A 21129-nucleotide genomic window follows, 5' to 3' on the forward strand; every position below is an offset into this window, starting at 1 on the left:
AATTAAACTCCATCTGCCATGTCTCAGCCCATTGACCCATCTGGTCAAGATCCTGTTGTAATCTAAGGTAACCCTCTTCGCTGTCCACTACACCTTCAATTTTGGTGTCATCTGCACTTACTAACTATACCTGTTATGCTCGCATCCTAATCATTTATGTAAATGACAAAATGTCAAGGACCCAGCACCAATCCTTGTGGCACTCCACTGGTCAGAGGCCTCCAGTCTGAAAAACAACCCTCCACCACCACCCTCTGTCTTCTACCTTTGAGTCAGTTCTGTATCCAAATGGCTAGTTCTCCTTGTATTCCGTGAGATCTAACCTTGCTAACCAGTCTTGGTTGATGTGTTTGTCATGAATGCTTCTGGCATGTGGTGCAAGTATGATATTGACATCTAATGGTACCATACAACAACATGTTCACCACATTGACTGATGATTGCTAACAACCATGACAAGCTGCCTGGCTTCATACCTGCAATAAGTAACAAGGCAAGACAGTAGTACTGTGATGCATTGAGCTCTGAGTGAGGAAGCAAAGCTCAAAATGAAAAGGCAAGATAGAGAGGTTGTGAGTATCCAAGTAGGCGTAGAAAAAGAGTACTCAGAGTGCAAGCAAGGACCTCTCAAAGTTAGGAGAAAGTGAGGACTGTAGATGCTGGAGATTAGAGTCGAATGTGGTTCTAAATAAGCACAGCAGGTCAGGCAGCATCCGAGGAGCAGGAGAATCGACGTTTCGGGCATAAGCCCCATTCCCTGGTCCAATTCATGGCTTGTTCTTGTGCGCAAAGTGAACTGTCACTAGCATTGCAATAGAAGGAGCCTGTGAGCTCCAAAGTGCAGCACTGGAGTGTAAAACTGTATTTTAATTGGATTGGAGATGTGACATGAGGGCGTGATGAGGCTGGTACATGTCTAGTGCCACCCTCCTGGATGGGATTGCAGGTATTCGCAGCCCATGTGGCATGCCCTTCAACTCTGGTGACAGCTGTCCAAGATGGAGGCACAGGAGAGCATGCAGTGAGTTGAAGTTGCTGATGCTTGCTCTGACTTTCATGTAGGAATTGTTGCCATCTAGTTTCTAGCCATTGGATGAGAGAATAGGAAACTGCATATCCATGAAATGACATTAAGCAATAATGCTAATACTCTCAACTGTATGCAAATAGACCTCTTGACGCCTACTTATGAGTCTCGTCTCACTTTTAAAATTTTGGTTGAAGAATCGGACCATTCATTTTCTCAATGACAAGAATCTCATTTATATCATCACACCACATTTTTGCCAAGTGACTGACTCACCAATGTTTATGCCATTCAGTGACTGGGAAGATTCCACTTAATGTAATTCTTTTCTGGCAGGAATTGAAACGATTTGATTTGCTACGTCCTAAAAATAGTTAGCATTTTTAATGAACAAAAAAGCTACCCGGTTCAAATTATTATTCTTGCATTGTCAGCTGTGATGGAGGACTTTGTCTTCATTTCATATTATTTCTAAAACAAAGCTGCCCGCTTGGCGACTTATGCAACTTGCTTTCATTCTTAAAGTTTTTTTTGATGCATTTAATTAACTTTATGCCTTGTTTGTTCAGAAAGTATTACTGATAGTTTAATATCAGTTTAATTAAGGTTTATTTTCATTGGTCACTGATTTAGATGAGAAACTACTGTCATAGTTTCTTCCCTTTTTCAATGTACAATAAAAGTAATCCTGCATATACTGGAGAGGTGGTGCTGTAGTGCTAATATTACTGGACTAGTAATCCAAAGCCCTACCTTAATATTCTCTAGACATGGGTTTGAATCCCACCACAGCTGATTGTGAAATTTGAACGCAATATGGAGAAAAAACAAAATCTGGAACTAAAACCGAGCTTATGTGAACATGTTAGATGTTGATTATGGTAAATCCTTATTTTGTTCACTAATGACAATCTGCCATCTTTACTTGTTCTGGCCGACATGTGCCTCCAGACTCACAGCAATACATTTTGAGTCTGAGCGATCAGGGATGAAGAATGAATACTGACCTAGCAGTGATACTCGCATCCCATCAATAAATTTTTTTAAAAATCAGCATGATGATGAAGGTGTTCACCCTCTGTGTATGGATAAAACATTAGTTAGCGACGACTAACGGCACAGATTTTCCAAAGTATATTGATATAAATTGATGTATGCTGTCATGTTGTAACAGATCATTTATAACTCGTGTAGAATGCAACAGTACAATGGATCTATTGGATTTCCTAGACATTAAAATTGAGAAATTTGTTTGACAGGTATTAAATACATGCTTGACTTGCCAGTAACATATGTGTAGACATCAGCTGAAGTGCTCCATACACAACATAGGTCAAAGCTCCGTTATAAATCTCCAGGACTCTTGTGGGACTGAAAGATACTTTGAATGTGAGAACAGAAATCCTAACAACTTTTTATTATTTTCTATTTCTTTTCTGCTTTTTCTTTTGGATTCAGGACTGGCCCAGAACCCATATATCTTTTTCCCAAATCACTGTAGTTAATTTTATCTTTTGGAGTGAGACAGAAAACTAAGATACCTTTGTGAATAGAGTTTATTATTTTTTTTTCCACCACTAGAAAAACATCCATGTGGCTAGTTGAATACTTGCAAGTAAAGCCTATTGAGGGCAATGCTAACCTCAAAAACTGTGGGGGGAGTGTAGGGAAAGAAGGAGTCAACTAAATCAAAATGGAATTGGAGGGGAAAATAAAGCATTGTATCTCTAACAACATTTTTATGTTTCTTTCCTGAAATTGACCATATTGTTCATATGTAAAGAAGCTGGATGCACTAGCCATCAGTATAGAATAGTTATGGAGATGGTTACAATGTAATTCAATTTCCCATTGGTGGGAAAGGCATTTAGCTGATTTTAACTGGCAATCATCTCAATTTTGCTGGGTGGCTGAAATTAAAATTGCCCCAGTGTTTTTTTAAAAAATAATTTGTATAATTTGTTCACAAAACATACCTCCTGTGTTTATCTTGTATCTGTAAAATGCTTGATAGCTGCAATGGATAGTCCTGGGAACATGGTATAATGACTTACATGATAGTATTTAAGGGATCAGTTCACCTTGAAAGGTGCTATACTTCTGATATGTTCAAGCTAAGTTCAGTATGGTTTCCACCAATTAATGATCCTATTGTAACTATACAATTTTACATTAACTGCAGCTTTTCCATCCACAGTTATACTTGATGCCCCTGATACCGTGTTAATTGAGAGAAATCTTGAGAAAAGGATTGACATGACTACAGGAGGTATAATACATTATTTATAAACTAACTCTTTATCAGAATTACACCTCAAAGTAGTTTATAACCAGCTCCATTTCTCCTCTTACATTCTACACTTTTTTTTATCTTAAGTATCTTAATGATTAAAATAGTAATTTTCCAAAACAGAAGCAAGTTGTTTCACTATGCTTTTTCTTTATTGTGATTCTTGTGTATTGTGGTTAATAGAATATCCAGTAGAAATATTTTGAGGAATGTAAACTGCATGCATCTTCTAGGGGGAGCAAAGACTAGGTTGCTTTACATCCTGAACAATACACTCAACTCATTTGTTTGTGCTTTGGGAAGGAGGAGACCTAAAAATGCTGAAATGTGGTACACAACAGAAGAATGTTAAAATAAATTTATATTGTATTTATATGGTATTATCCACGTGCTTTACAGCATTAACCATATCCTTTAGAAGTGGTGTGATGTGAGCAGTCAGTTGTCACACAAGATACCAAAGCCGCGATGTGCGAAAGGGATCAGATTAATTTTGATTTCACCTTTAAATCCATCAGCCCAATTTCATTTCTGCCCATTGTATTAGTCTGTTAAGTAAACATATTCTTTGTGGCACAACTGTTATGCTTTCCTAGGTTCAGTACGGATCATTCCTCCAACTTCATTCACTGTCTCACCTTCATGGTGTAGCAGTGAAATACCACTGCTGTTCAGTTGCAATCCTATTAGTCCTAAAATAGATAATACTTCATCTGCTACAAGTGGTTTTTCCACTCCTGCAATATTATCCTAAAACTAACGTGAGGTTCTAACTATTGTTTTCTCCTGTTCCTACTCACACTGTGTCCTGCCACTCCATAAATAGTTGTACACTTACCGTCCTATTTTTAAATGAGCATGTTATCCATTCTTTTCCAATATATTTATAACAACTATAATTTATTTTGTGACACAATTTTTAATGCCTTTCTTGGAGTTTTGTAGTATTGAAATTATAAAAGTTAATTTTTGTACGACAGATCCATAGTAAAATTAAAATAAAGTTGTTCTCAAATAATTATTTTTGAAACTTGTATTATAAATGCACAGTTCTGGATATCACAACATTTTTAATTACAGTTTCCCAGGTAACAAAATAAAGTTTTGTTCGGCCGTGATCTTCTAATATTTTGTAGCGCTTTCCTAATATTATTCATTTTAAATCTACCAGCATAATTATCATTATCGGCTGGCCTAAATATATTTTCTCTATAAACGAGTAAGATGTTCAAATTATAGCTAAATAATTCTCAGTTGTTGATTACTGAATAAGAATAGAGACTGATGCATCTTGATTAGTCTGTAAATAAATGTAACCACTGAAGTGGGTTTATATTCTTTATATTGCCTAGAGTACTGTTCCTTCAAAGAGAGTAGTTTATAATTCTTATTGTGCATTACCATTCCATTCTTTACTTTAACCTTTACCTGTATACTCTAGAAATATATCATACAACCTTCAATTGGCCAACCTCCAGCAAAATACAAAAGCGCCTAGTGAAACCTGATGGAACTTCAGAGGAAGAAACTGCAAAGAGATTATTGGAATACCGCAGAGTGATTCATGGGATACTGAATAGCTACAGTAAAAAATACCATATTATTAATGCGGATCAGCCCAGTGTTGATGTCTTTTCCCAGAGTAAGTCATATTCTATCAACAACCTTTTATAGGAGGATCTAGTAAAGGTAATATTTGTATTGCTGAGAGCTTCTGTTTGGTAGTGGTTGAAATTATGAGTGAAACGGTAAGTTGACTATCATTTTATTGATTTGAAATCCAATTCAAACTAAGGAGACAGAACTCACCAATATATGTTTCATGAAAAGTTCTCAAATTAAAATAATATTGGGGTAAGCATTATATTCAATATAAAGTTCCTAATAAACATAAGTGACCAGCTATTCACCTCCAACAATCATCTGGGTGTCCAGATGATTTGTTTTATGTGTGCACTGTTTACTGCAATGGTGTATGAGTTGGACCACTGACAACCACTTTTTCCAAAATAAACTACAGAAGTTATAAATGCTTTCAGAAAGGAAAGGGACACTTACTCCCTTTTGGTTTATTCTGCAACAGTACAACTGATCAAAACTCATACATAATACAGTGGGCAGAAAGTGAGAAAGAGCAGAAGAGTCGATTCACTCTGGCACTGCACTTTGCTATTGCAACCTACTATTCTTTCACACCAGTTATTGTGTTGTAAAGTCCTTAAAAAAAGTAATAGTGGTGAAAGAAACTCCAAAAGTGAAAATTAAACGTGTGATTGTATATATTAATATCTGCAACTACTCTATTTTGGTTACTTTTATTCACCTACTCAGTTATTAAGAAGAAGGAAATCAATAGACAGGGTTAAACTATCAGCTATCAGGGTTGGGTTCTGCAGTTCTACCAGATCCAGCTGTGAACGTTAGTGGACAATCAAACAACTAACCGTAGTGGTAGCTCCACAAATAGCTCCATCCTCAATGAGGGGGGAGTCCAACACTTCAGTGCAAAAGACAAAGCTGAAGTTTTTTGCATTGATTTTTGGCCAGAAATGCCATGGAATGATCCATCTCTACTTCCTTCTGAGATCTCCAACATCACAAATATCAGTCTTCAACCAATTTGATTCATTCCATTTAATATCAAGGAACAACTGAAGACACTTAATTCTGCAAAAGCTATGAGGCCTGGCAATATTCCAACATAATACTGTACAGTTATGCCCCAGAACTAGTTGCATTCCTAGGTAATCTCTACCAGTACAGTTACAACATGAGCATTCACTGGACAATGTGGAAAATTGATCAAGCGTGTCCTGTGCGCAAAAGGCTGTCCTATTACTGCCCTATCATTCTACTGTCAATCATCAGCAATATGATTGAAGGGGTAATCGAGAGGGCTATGAAGCAGCACTTGCAAACCTGTTTAGTACTGCTCAGTTTGAGTTCTATCATGGCTATTTGACTCCTGACTTCATTGCAACTTCAGTCATGGACAAAAGAGATAAACTCGAGAGGTGAGATGGTTGATTTCCCTTAACATCAAGGCAGCATTCAGCCAAGTATATGTCAAGGATCCTTAGCAAAGCTGGACTCAGTGAGAATCGGGGAAATCTCAGCTGGTCAAAAATTAGAACATCTTCTTTTGTGCTAAGTATACTTAGCACAAAAGATGTTCTAATTTTTGAAAGGTCAATCGTCTCAGCCCTAGAGCATCATTGAAGACATTTCTTGGACTAGTGTTCCTCCATTGTAAGGTAAGAAGTGGAGATGTTTGCTGATGATTGCAAGATGTTCAGCAGCATTCATGTTTCCACAGATACTAAAGCAGCCAAGTCTATATACAATATTTGTGTCACACATGTCCCAGGCAATGACAAGAGAAATCACCCTTTGACATTCAGAATCCCCCACTATCAACAGACTGGATATTATCATTGGACCAGCCATATAGATTCTGTGGCTATAAGAGTGGGTTAGAAGTTAGGAATTCTATGATGTCTGTTCACCATCTACAAGGAACAAGTCAGGATTATGATGGAATATTCACAATTTTCTTGGATGTGTGCTATTCCAACAACACTGGAGAGGTTTGACACGACCTGAACAAAGCAGCCTGATGATTTGCACCCCATCCATAACCTTGAACATTCACTCTCTTCACCATTGATACAGTGGCAGTGTGTACTGTCTGCACGATGCATTCCAGTGACTCACCAAGGCTCCTCCGACAGCATCTTCCAAAACCCACGGCCTTTGCCATATAGGATGAGACCAACAAACACATAGGAGTACCACTACATGCAAGCTCTCATTCAAGCCATGCAGTTAAGGAACTGGGACTATGTCACCATTCCTTAACTGTCACTGGAACAACAACCTGGAACTTTCTGCCCAACAGTGCTCTGGGCAGCCCTACACCCTAAGAATGCTCAAATTAAAGAAGGCAACTCACCACTGTCTTCTCCGGGGGAATTAGGCATGTGTGAAAAGGGCTGGCTTAATCAATAACACCTACATTCTTTTGAATTAATCAAAAACAAACTGCCTGCACTGAAGCAGTATGTAAAGGCAATTCATTGTTCCTTTATGAGTGTCTTACCACTTTCTTTTTGTTCATAGACATCATATTACTGCAGTGCCAAGGTCTTTATTCACTAGGCAAAAACATTCTGCTGACTAAAGTCATGAAAATTTTATGTTGCATTTCATTAATTTCAATCTTGTATTTCAGCATAAATAATTTTTATAATTTGCAGCAATTAGTGGAAGAGGAGAAATGTGCATAGACTGATTCATTTTTGCAGGATAATTTCACATGTTGCATTATCAAGTCAGAATCCGAAGTTTGCCTTATACTCTGATTTGTTGAACTCACTGTTCCCTTGGGTTTTCAAGAAAGCTGTGTTTGTCTCATGCAGAAGAGATCAGAAAACAAACAATATATAGTGAGGCTATTTGATTTTTAATAAAAATTAATGTAAATTATAACTTTTAACATCTGTGCAGCAATACACTTTGACTTAACAGTGTGTATTTTTTAAAAAAAACTAAGATTGCACAATTTTCTGTTGATGTGTATCCATAATTGTTTGTATTTTGTACAATTAAATTAATTGAAAAATTTTATAAAAAATTAAAATTCCACTTGAACCTCATTTATTTAAAGCGTGGAACAGGCTATTCATGCATTGCAATCTTTATACATTTTTGCAACTGTGAAAGAAAATCAGGAGGGAATAATTACATCTAATTACTCCACAGTTAATTAATACAAATGGGGAAGGTGTGGGGGGGGACTCACGTACAAATGGGGCTTAACAACATTCATACTGTATGAGTTTGTTTGCCTCTAAGTATTATTAGTGCTCAGAGTCTCTGCTAAATTTTTTTAAAAAACCTTTCCATTGTTCACAGCTTTAAGCCATGTCCAAAGCCGACATCGATCCAATGCCCCCTACACACCAAGAATTATTCTTCATGGTCCCCCTGGCAGTGGTAGGAGCCTGCAGGCAGCACTGATTGCTGAAAAATACAGGATTGTTAACGGTGAGCACTAACTCAGTTGGACTTTTTGTCTTTATTGAACTTCTGTCTTTGTCTTGTAGATTCTGCTGTACAACAGCAGTACATTTGAAACTTTACAATCTGGCAGTAAATATGTGGTAAGTCCATGGCCTGTTGTGACTTGTTTCTATTACAGTTTTGCCTCTGGAGGCATCTAAACATACAATAGATAAACGTTGCTGCAAGGTCAGTACTTCTATGTTTGATACTTCAGTGACTTGTCATAAATATATCTTCTATATTTCTGTCTACTGGTATGGAAATCAAACTTCAGAGCTGAATCAGACTCACATAGTCTATGTGATGCTGCAACCAAAATGGCAAACCTTCTCTGTTTTTGGATGCTGGCTGCTCTGCTTCATGTTGTCAGCATTTGCTCTTTTTACTGTCAAATGATTATCCTTGTCTATTTCACACTGCTGATCTATATATTCTGGTGGTTTCATTATTTTTCTTTTCCTAAGTGTCTTCTTTCATTAGGAGGGCAGATGGCCCATTCCTCAGATAACCTGAGTGCAGTCAAAGCCACCTTTTGTTGAGTTATCAGGTGATATGCCCAGGGGTAAAAAGATCTTGGAGGCTGAGCATTTTTACTTTTATGCATCTTGCATTGTAACTATTTTCAGCAGACTACAACACTGATTCTCTAGCTAGATGTATAGGGTTGGAGCTAATAGTCAATGTGTTCCAATGTGAAAGAAACTTTATTTTTCTTCATTGCTCAAATATGAAAATAATTGGTAACAGCCTATATTTGCAAGTAACTGCCGTTTTCATCAAACATTCTTGGGGTCAAAATTTTGAATTGCCCATAGCAAAATTAACTATAATGCAGTTACTTAGCATAACATGCTTAACATGCCTGCCATTGGTCTCACTATCAGTTTGAAAGACAGAACAAGAATCCTCTTTGTTGGTTTAGTTGGATACTAACAATCCCATGGCACTATTTTAAAACAGAAGGTCAATTATGGTGGGGTTGTCAGCAAACTTTGATTTTTCCAAGGTGAACAGTGGAGTAGCATGGTCCATGCAGTAAAATGGAACTGTTCACAATTCACTTTCCATGTCTGTGTTGTCACAAGTTCCTGAGGTTTTCTTTTACATAGAAGAAATAACATGCATATCTAACTCACTGTAATTTTCCCAGTAAATTCTGGGCCACTTTGTGGTGTGCAATGTTCATAGGATTGCTTACTGTTGTCATGCAGCATGGGTTGTCACAATTAAAAATGTTAATTTGATATGAAGTACTTTAAGATATTTCTGAGAGATGTGATAAACCTGTACGTAAATACAATACTTATTTTGAATTCAGTTCTAGATTGAGGATATGTTGTTAATCTGTTGATTTAATAGTGTTGCTTTTTTATGCATAATTCAATTAGATTAAATTAAACTAACTTAAACTGACTGCACTGTCTTAATGTCTATGTGATCAAGAGTTAGTCATTTACTATCAAATTAGTTGACAACTTTGTTCAACTGTTATTGAAATTCATGAAGTTCTTTTTGACACCAACTGAATAGAGATCTTTAGCCCAATTATATGCTGAAATGCAACAAGAATTTTTTTCTGTTTTGTATAAATCACAAAATAAATAAATAATCCTGATTCTTATGAGTAGTTCAATGGAGATTAGTAGCAACTAGTAACTTTTAAAATTGCGTACAACTGTAAAGTATTAAATTGTTTATTTGCTTTCAGTCTTCAATTTTTTTTTAGTAAGCCTCACCAAAAATGACAAATTTACATATTTCTACAATTTCTAAATTTCATGATTTTTCTCAGGCAAGGTTTGGTCTTAGGTATTGGTGTATTTGTACTCCGAGAGCTCTTTCTTTCATTACCCCATCTGGACTTGCATATTCCAAGTAGTAAGTGACTTTACTGTTCTACCTATCAAAATGTAGACCTCCTATTTATCTATGTTGAACTTCATTTGCAAATCATTTATCCATTCTGCAAGCTTACTAATGTCCTCCCATAATTTGTTATAGTCCTTACTCAATATTGATTACTCCCCAACTTCCCAATTTGGTATCATCTGAGAATTTAATTTTTTTTTCATTGATTACAAAGTCCAAATCATTAATGTGAATTATGACTGGGAACAATGAAACAGTAAAGCTGCTTGTCAATAGTGTTTAAGAAACAGTTATTCTTCACAGCTGTAGGTGAATGGTGTATGAAACATTTGAATTTTTCAAATTTTTTATGAATGGGTAGCATGTGTCATGTAAATAATTATACCTTCAGGCATACTATAACACTATTCACAAGGAATTTGAGGGTAGTATAGACTGTTGTAGTTTTACTCGTGACCGGAAAAATTACTTCTTTGAATGACATTGCTGAGATGAACACTTGTTTTTCCAGTTTCCTGTGGACAGTTACTGAAGGAGCCTGTCGCTGCTGAGACCAGATTCGGTGAAGCCATTAAACCCTATGTTGAAAGTAGGCAGCCAGGTAAGGTTTCTGACCCCCCTACTGATAGTGTTCTGATATTGAACAAAGGGCAAGATTCAGACACCACCAGAGCTTTTCTCACTCGTTATTAACAGGGAGTTCAGGAGACGTTGAACAACTGAATATCTCAGAGTGGGGTCCACAGGGACATCCCCTGCACTTCCCTCTAGCCCTTGCTTAGAGCATGTTTGTACTAGCTGAAGGCAGAGAAGGGTTTCTGAATAATTTACTAACTGATTAATAGACTCACATGGGTATAATTAGGACAGGCATAGGCAGCAGCTACAGTAACCAGTACAGTGCTTAAGGGAGCTAGAGGCTGCTTTAGCTTCGCCTGAAAGAAAGTTTCTGGGGCGCTGCTGTTTGAAGATGAGTCAGGAGGAGAGCAGAGCCCTTGCTCTTTTGAAGTGGAAATAGGACAGTTTGAATCTGTCGAGTTTAATTTTTCAGAGGTGCGATGGACCCTGTGGTGCAACTTATTTTCCTTTTTTTGACAAAAAAAGTTATTTTACTTTCCATAGGTAAAATTTATTCTTTAAATATATAAAACATTTTAAAAATAAAATTCATCAGTGGCCAACAGTATAAAATTATATTAATGTGTTATTTCCTTCCATTACTAATTCTGTATCACCCCTTGCTGGTAATTTGTCTTCCTCCAGAAGATCTTATAGGGTGGTCTATAAGCTAACTTTAAAGTTCATATTAATGTGAAATGAAATGAGCAGCTTGCATTATGCAGTCTTTACAGTAAACCATTTTCAATAGTGTGAGAATTCACACTTTTGAAACTTAAAATGCTTACAGCTTAAAATTTAATTGAATAATTTAAATTAATTTGCCATCAAATTTAATTTAATTGCTGGAATTGAATTCATATATTTTCATACAAAAACAATATATACATATTTGGTGAGGTAGATCATTCAGTGTTCAAATAAAATTTATTGTTGAGCTTAAACATTTGCAATAGATTAAATCACGCATTAAAGCATTTCTGAAATCCTTACTTTACAGGCATTGATCAATTGTCTGTATGTACATTACAAGTAAAACACCCTTCTCCAGTTGTAGTATGTTAAATTACCCTTGAGCCACCTCAAAAGCAATGATACACACTGCTAAAACAAATACTGTTAACTTTCAATTAGTAGATTAGAGAACTATTAACCCAACAATACCCAAAGTGTCAGTTTATAGTCTGTAACCAATTATTATTCATTACTCTGATGTTCTTGGAGGCAGCTGTGATGTGTTTTGTGTTCTGTATGTACTTATCATGGTAAGAAGGTTATGTAAGTTGAGGAATGGAACATGTAAGTTGATATTCATAGAATTTTACAAACTGGTTTTGATAACACTATCGATTCCATCCATCAACACTAAGAAAATCAGCAGATATGTTCCTTGGCATTATTATTGAGTCTTTTAAATTCCTGTGGGTTTGATATGCACTCTGAATTTGACGCATATTGCTTCCTGATGATTCTTAGTCACTGTAAACTTGGTTCAGACAGACACAATTTGTTTCAATTTGGGAGGCTCAGTTCTAATCAGAGAAGGAAGACTTTTCAATTTGGTTGGTTTTTATTTGTGGGCTGGTAATACAGCCGTGTGAAGGGCCAAGAGTGATACCAGGGAGACTTGGAAGTTAAGCCTTATAATCAAACCACTTGTCAATTTATTGATCCGAGTGACTCAGAAGTGACTGCACAGCTATTACAATTAGGTGGCTCAGATTCCACTATCGACTCCTTCACATATTATTCTGGGCACGAGATAACTGGATCAGTGCGAACTCGTGCAGAGTGGAAAGATGCCCTGAACAGGCCCAGTGGAGCTCTTTAGAGTAGAGGATGCAACTTCTATAATCCATCTTGCCTCCTTTTCTTTTCGGTCATTCGTTGACTTTCAAGCTCCATACCATGGGCAGAGTAGTCCACTTCCTGGTGTGGTGGGAGCAAGGCAAGAAAGTTTGAGAAATATGGAGAGTATGAAAACTTCAGAATCAAAGAACAGTACAGCACAGGAACTGTCCCTTCGGCCCGCCAAGCCTGCGCAAACACATGATGCCTTTCCAAACTGAAATCTTTTGCTTATCCCTCTATTCCCTGCCTATTCATGATGAAAAGGCAGTGCCTCGAAAGGTAGTGCTTCCAAATAAACCTGTTGGATTATAACCTGGTATTGTGTAATTTTTAAACTTTGTCCATGCCAGTCCAACATTGACACCTCCAAATCCTGCCTATTCATGTATCTGACAAGATGCTTCTTAAACATTGTTATTGTATCTGCTTCTACCAACTCCTCTGGCAGTGCATTCCAGGCACTTAACACTAACTGTGTAAAAAACTTGTCGCAAACCTTGCTAAAGTCCAAACTTGTCGCAAACCTCTGCCCTCATTAATCATTTTTGTCACTTCCTCAAAACATTCAAATCAAGTTTGTGAGACATGATCTCCTCTACACAAAGCCATGCTGCCTGTCATTAATAAGTCCTTAACTTTGATGTTGAGAAAAGAAAATCATGATTTTCCTCTTATGTCAAATTATGTTTCCTATTAAATAGCAGCATCAGAATCTCACTGTTGAGTGGCCTCTACCTTCTTGTCATGTATTTGCTTCTCATTAATACCCCAACTCACTTTATTTATACATGATTCCTAATTCTCCTCTCCTTCCTTGAGAAACTAAATGGTGCACATTTCTGACATGTGAATCAAAACGGATAACTGGTGGCTGCAGCTTGTGGATTGCTTGCCCTGGGCATCATCCAACTATGTCTTCAGCGCAATGTCCCTGCATGGTCCATGGATATCATGTTTTTCAACCCTTTGTCTGCGTGAGGCAGCACTGGCAAAACACCAGTCTCACTGCATCATCATATCTGCTCTTTGACCAACTCACACAGCATTTCATTCCTTCAGCACGAACGCCAAGACATCTTCAGTTGCATGATTTGACCAGGTCACTTTGCACACAGAGCCACATTTATCTTGCGTATCTGCACAGAATACGTCTAATAGCTCTTTGCTTGCCTTCTTTGCACTTACTTGTAGGCTGTTAGCCTCTATGTAGCTCACATTGCTTTTTAGGGCACAGGGAGAAGCAAGTATCTGTCAGGGTGAGAAGATCTGATATTTTCTGACTGGACATGTTGCTATATGGCACCAGGCTACGTCAATGCCACACCAGCAACTTGTGCCAGCAGTTTACATGGAACACTCACTTCATGTGCTTCAAGCAAGTGGCATGTCTGAAAGTCAAAGAGGATCATTCGTTAGTCCAGTGAAACGGACTGTAGTCAGTCAGGGATATCACCACAGTCAGTCAAGCTTTTCCAAATATATTACAGGGGGCTCATCATAGTCAGACTCTTGGTCCCACCAGAGTCTGGGGATTGAGCTGCAATCTACCCTGCAGGTCGAGTACAACCAGTCTAGGGATTGCAGTTAGGTCAGTCACAGCGCAAACATCAATCAGGATCATGCCCATTTTTTCCTGTAGTGATATAATGAGAGGAATTAAGTATGATGGAAGTGGGTGATTGAGCATTTCGTGATGATTCAAAAATGGGAGAGGTAGTGAGTAGGCCCAGTACATGAATAGGAAACGTGGAGAGTAGGAAGGATTAATAGCTTGGGGGGATGAGGTGGATGAGAGCTATTGAGTTTATATGATGCATACAATAATAAGAAGTGTAGTCTGTGCACTTTGGTGACATGTGTGCAATAGCAGAATTAGAATGAGTGGTGGCCCAGTGACTCTGAGGTAGCAAAAAGAAGATGGCTGCACTCACCCAAGTGTAATGCAAAAGATTATTGACATTCTTCCTCCAGGCTGGGCATTCTGCTTTACCTGGGGCAATGTTGTAAGCTGCTATTTGGATCCAAGCTTGGTGGCATGGCCCCCTACAGTGGCTAGATGGAAAATGAACTGCCCCCTTTTCCTTACTCCTGTTCACCAGCTTTGCAAGGTTCATGAAATGAGGTCTGAGATTTCCCTTCTGTGCCATATTTGTCCAGCATCACAATGTGAAGGGCAATTCTTGGCTTCCAGTGTCAAAGGTAATGTGCAACTGGGCTAATGATAGTGCAGTGGCATGAAGAGGAGGCAGTCTTGGCAGTTGTGAGCACTTCCTCTTGTCCTGCTGTGCGATTCAACGGCAAGAGTGCCAAATTGAATAGTAATAATGTGAAGAATGATGGATTGCATGAAAAAAAGTCACTTCGAACCATTATGAACCAGGAACCATGTGAGTTACTCATCAAAACACTAACTGCAAATGAGAAGATGTCACCCTATTATTCTGCTTTATTTATCCTGAGGATGCAGGCACCAACAGTAATGTGAAATTTATTGTTCATCTCTTGTAAAACTCAATCACTTGCCTGGTCACTTCTGAAAGCATTAAGAGTCAAATCTAGTGTGCACTAGAGTCTTTTGTAGGCCAGACTGGGTAGCATGGAATGGCTTACTTCCCTGAAGACATTGGTGAGCCATATGAGTTTTTATGACAATCAGCTACAGCCATGCTTTTCAATTCACTCCACGTGATATCACAAACAGGTGAAGGCACTAAATACTGTAAAGGCTATGGACTCTTTCAACATTCCAGCAACAGTACTGAAGGCCTGTGCTCCAGAACTTGATGCACTCCTAGCCAAGGAGGTCCAGTACAGCTATTACACACAGTCATCTATCCATGTGGAAAATTGCCCAGGTATTTCCTGTACACAAAAAGCAGGACAACTTCAACTTGGTACTTCTGTGGTGTGAATATCACTTGCCACTGGTCAACTAATTCTAGGTATTGTCCAGGTACCGCTGTACTTGCTGGGTAGAAAAGTGATGTCAAGCAGCACTTGCTCAGCAATGCCCTGCTCATTGTCGCCCAGTTTTGCTTCTGCCAGAAACACACTGCTTCTCATTTCATTACAGCTTTGGTTCAAGCATGGATTAAAGGGCTGAAATCCAAAGGGAAGTTAGAGTGACTAATCTTGACATCAAGACAGAATTTGATCAATTGGGGGATTAAGGAGCCCTAACAAAACTAGGATCAGTGAAAATTGGAGAAATTTCTGAGAGTCATAGCTAGCACAAAGGAAGATGGTTATGGTTGTAGGATGTCTGTTATCAGAGCTCCAGCACACCTCTACAGGAGTTCCTCCTAAACCCAAGATGCTTCATTATTGACCTTCCCTCTATTATTAGGAAAGAAGTGGGGATGTTCACTGATGACTGCATTATGCTCAGTAACATTTGCATCTCCTCATATATTAAGCAATCCATATGCAAGTACAGCGGTACCTGGACAATACCTAGAATTAGTTGACCAGTGGCAAGTGATATTCACACCACAGAAGTACCAAGCAGTGACCAAGTTCAACAAGAAAGAATCTAATTGTTGCCCTTTGACATTCAATGGCATCACTGAATACCCCCCCCCCCCCGTCTCCGTTTCAATAAATATTCTACCATTGAACAGAAGCTGAAGTAGGCTACCCATATAAATACTGAGGCTACGAAAGCAGATACGAGGAATCTTACAACAAGGATCTCACCTCCTGAATACCTCAAGTCTATCCACCGTCTAGGCATATCAGGAAGTATAGAATCATAGAGATGTACAGCATGGAAACAGACCCTTTGGTCCAACTCGTTCATGCCGACCAGATATCCTAAATTAATCTAGTCCCATTTTCCAGCACTTGGTCCATATCCCTCTAAGTCTTTCCTATTCATATACCCATCCAGATGCCTTTTAAATGTTGTAATTATAGCAGCCTCCATCACTTCCTATGGCAGCTCATTCTAGAGGCACACCATCCTGTGCATGAAACAGTTGTCCCTTAGGTCCCTTTTAAATCTTTCTCCTCTCACCATAAACGTATGCTCTCTAGTTCTGGACTCCCACCCCAGGGAAAATACCTTGTTTATATACCCTATCCATGCCCCTAGTGATCTTATAAACCTCTAAAAAGGTCGCTCCTCAGCCTCCGATGCTCCAGGGAAAACAGCGCCAGCCTATTCAGCTACTCCCTATAGCTCAAATCCTCCAACTTTGGCAATGTCCTTATGAATCTTTTCTGAACCCTTTCAAGTTTCACAACATCCTTCTGAAAGGAGCTAGACCAGAATTGCACATGGTATTCCAAATGTGACCTAACCAATGTCCTGTACAGCTGCAATATGACCTCCCAACTCCTATAATCCATGCACTAATCAAGTAGAGTGATGATATAGTATTTGCCTGGATGATTGCAGCTCCAAAAACACCCAAGGAGCTTGATAATTTTCATGACAAAGCAGATATGACATCCCAAACATACAATCCCTCCAACGTGTATACACAGCAGAAGCACTCGGTACCGTTTACTAGATGCACTGCAGAAATTCACCAACGCTGCTTAGACAACACTTCCAAACTTATGGCTCCTACCATCTAGAAGGATCAGGGCAGCAGTTGTTATTATCACCATCCACAAGTTTTCCGCCAAGCCCCATCACCATCCTGATTTGGAAATATATTGTCATTTCTTTGGTGTCACTTAAATCTTATAACTTTTGCGTTGCTCAGATATTTCTACAGCCAATACACTATGATACCCTGAACATGATGCTAATGCAAAGGTTACACATGAGTTGCCTTAGGTCTTACAGAGCATTGAAAAGAGAATGATGAAAACCTTAGTCATTATATATAGCACTGAAAAAAAATCACAAAGCTCACCGCTGTCATAACCAATGAATATAATTCTCCCTCACACATGCATATCCTACTAATTGTCAATGCCAACGTAGTTCAATGCCAAATGATAAATCAGTCAGATTTGAACCTAGGTTAGAAAGGGCATTTGAACCTAGGTCTATAAAGGGCATTTCAATTCACCCAAAGACTCCTTATGCTCATATTATGTATATGAGCACGCTACTAACATCTACCTTTTTGATTATCTTTTATTGTGTAGTTGAATGGTGGTGAGGAAGACAAATAGAAGAAAAACACAATCAGAATACTGAATGGGAAACTATGAAGGAAAGGAAAGTAAAAACAATATTTAGGGTGAAGATATTACCCCAACCCAACAAAATATTTATATCCCATTCAAACCCTAACATTCTTTTTCTTACTTGACAAGAGTTGTCATAGGGACCAAAAATACAAGAACCAACTTTTGATCATTCATATATTTTATATCAATTTTTACATTAGTTTTTAAATAAATCAGATGAACATTACTCAACTTTTTTTTGTTTTCATTTAAAATTGGTGGAAAGATGCTAAGTATGCTTATTCAAATTTCCTCTAAGAATCCAACCTTTCCCTTTCAATTGAACTCATTATAATTTTACATGTCAGAGTCATTTAACAGCATAATTAATACCAGTAATCAATAAGATGTAAGCTACTTTGTCATCATTAGTCAATGGGATAGATTTTGACTTGGGGTGATATTGTAATATAAGTGTCAGCTTGTCAGCAGCTCATTTTACACTTCTCCCAATATTCAATTCTTCTGACTTCAGTGATTTGCAAGGGATGTAACAGACTGCCAAATCACTCTTGAAGCGAGTTAAAATTCAGCCCACTGTTTTAATTTCCATTTGGTAATTTTTTTACATAAAATTCAAGGATTGTGTAGTTCTTTGACTTCCCTGGGAGAAAATTTATTTGCATGTGCATAGGCCTACATAGAGTCCTTCAGGGTAGAAAGTATTATGGTGTAATACTGCCATGACACTTACAGCTTTCTTCACAGGTTGTGTAGCCACGCTGGATAAGTCCAACCTAGTTAATAATGGTCTATCAACCTACTTTTCATTATCAACACAGGAGTTGTCAGCAGTGATATCAAGCAATACTTATAAACAACCCAGACAGCTTTGTCTTCCCAGGAGAATTCACCTCCAGCTCTAATTATAGCCTTTATAAAAACATGGACATAAATTGACTTCTGGGGGTGAGGTGAGCATCACTGCCCTTGACATCTCAGCAGCATTGGACTGGCTGTGGCGCAGTAAAAAATGAGTATCAGAGAAAATTCTCTAATCCTATAGCATACCTACCAAAATGAATAGATTATGGTTGTTATAGGCCCATAATTTCATCTCCAAGACATTGATATAAAAGTTCATGAGAGTGTCATCTAAAGTACAATCACATACCACAGTTTCACCAATGTCCTTCTCTCCATTGTAAGGTCAGAAGTTGATTGTTCCCTGATGATTACACAGTTGCCCTTTTTGACTACAGGCATCAGATGCACTATAGTCTCCTCAATGTTCTTTGACAAAATTGCATCGATGGCTAATGTGTCACAAATCTAATCTTCGCAATCATGAATAATAAGTTATACTGATTTTCTGTTTAACCCATCTCGGATGCTGTCACATTTATGCTGACTTAATCCTCCTTAAGTTGTCACTATTTACAGAGGGAATATCCCTTGCATCCTTCAGGGCAATGATTCATAAAGTGAGGTCCAGGTTATCCTTGGGCTAGTTCAAAATGTAAATCATTGAATTGAAGTACGGCAGTCCCACCATACCCTCGAGATATGTTCCAAGACCTATTGCGGAAGCCTGAAACCATGGATAGGTGCGAACACATTCATTTAAATGGGAAACATACCTTCTTGGCAGCCTCCTGATCCCTGCTCTCTGACTGAAGAAATTAATCCTCTTCTCAGTTCTGAAGAGTTACCCCTTCACTCTGAGGTTGTGTTCTCAGGTACTAGTCTCTCCTACTAGTGAAAATATCTTCTCCACACTCACTCTATTCAGGCTTCTCAGTATTCTGTAAATTTCAATGTGATATCCCCCGCCCCGGCAATCCTCCTAAACTTCATGGAGTACTGACGCAGAGCCCTTCATTGCCAGAATCATTCCTGTGAATGTCCTCTGGAACCTCTCCAAGACCAGCACATCCTTCCTTAGATGCGAGGCCCGGAACTGCTCACAATATTCCAAATGCAGTCTGGCTAGAGTCTTATACAGCCTTAGCAGTACATCTTTGCTCTTGTATTCTAACCATCTCAAAATGAATGCTAACATTGCATTTGACTTTCTAATTGCCAGCTGTGAGATACTATGGCTTTAAGCGGTGTATTTTGTCCTAGTTTATTTTATGAAGAAAGGTTGAGACAGAGGTGATGATTAGTCTGCTCAAAACCAATAAACAGCTTGTGAGGTCTTGAGCTTTTTTTAAAGTTGGAACAATAGAAGCAGCTTGAATGGGTGGGGTCAAGCTCCCACAGAATTTTTAGTTTTAGCTTTCTGTAGTTGCTGTGGTCTTAAAGCTGGATGTGGAAGGTCTTATTGTTTTCTCTGTTACAACTAGAAGTTAAGGTTCTCTTCCTGCTGCTAAAATTGCATATGATAATCTATTTTACTCAATTTGCCTTTGCCAAATGTTAATTTATGGGATCGAACAATATTGGAACAGCTAATTATTAGTAGTTAATATATATTAGTCTGTTAAGCATTTCTATAGGGTTACAGTTAAGCTAATTCTTTTCATTTTGTCCATATTTTAAACTGTTATGTAAAAATAAAATGAGTTTTGCTTGAAGTCAATAGTTTGACCAATCAAATTGCATCTGGAATGCAATGCCTTTCACTTACGTTTAAAAATAAAGAAAACTGAGGGACTAGACTATTTTTTAATATATTTTGAGGGAGTTTGGTCTGGTATATAAAACATAACCTGCACATTAGCCTTAAGAGAATCCTGAACTAGGACTCCTAATGTCCTTTGTGCTTCAGATTTCCGAAGCTTTTTGCCATTTAAAAAAAATGTCTATGCCTCTGTTATTCCTATGAAAGTGCACAACCTCACAATTTCCCACATCATATTCCATCTGCCACTTCTTTGCCCTGTCTCTTAGCCTGTTCAAATCCTTCTGCAGCCTCCCTGTCTCCTCAACACTATCTATCACTCCACACATTTTGTGTCACCTGCAAACTTAGCAACAAGGCCCTAATTTCTTTCATCCAGATCATTAATGTATAACACAAATACTTGTGATCCCAATACTGACCCTTGCAGAACTCCACTAGTCACCGGCTGCCAACCTGATAAAGGCCCCTTTATCCCCACACTGTGCCTTATGCGCGCAAGGCAATCCTCTGTCCATGTCAATACCTTACCTTACTTAGCAGCGCCCTATGCAGCACCTTGTTAAAGGCCTTACAGAAATCAAATCCAATGACAACAGACAATCATGAGGTTGGATTTTGGTTGGTTGTGAAACTGATAACAAAGAGGAACCAGCT

The 21129-nt window shown here is 38.2% G+C and overlaps 1 protein-coding gene across 4 annotated transcripts in view; it reads left to right on the forward strand.

Moving 5' to 3' along the window:
- Positions 1-21129, forward strand: part of ak8 (adenylate kinase 8) — a 178116-nt gene that overhangs the window by 88524 nt on the left and 68463 nt on the right. For all 4 annotated transcript variants that reach the window (XM_043720309.1, XM_043720310.1, XM_043720311.1 and 1 more), the window contains 4 exons: positions 3225-3296; positions 4759-4959; positions 8232-8363; positions 10762-10851. In XM_043720309.1, the coding sequence (XP_043576244.1) occupies positions 3225-3296; positions 4759-4959; positions 8232-8363; positions 10762-10851 (495 nt within the window). The remainder of the gene's footprint in view (positions 1-3224; positions 3297-4758; positions 4960-8231; positions 8364-10761; positions 10852-21129) is intronic.

This window comes from Chiloscyllium plagiosum, chromosome 30 (assembly GCF_004010195.1).
Source record: "Chiloscyllium plagiosum isolate BGI_BamShark_2017 chromosome 30, ASM401019v2, whole genome shotgun sequence".
Taxonomy (NCBI): domain Eukaryota; kingdom Metazoa; phylum Chordata; class Chondrichthyes; order Orectolobiformes; family Hemiscylliidae; genus Chiloscyllium; species Chiloscyllium plagiosum.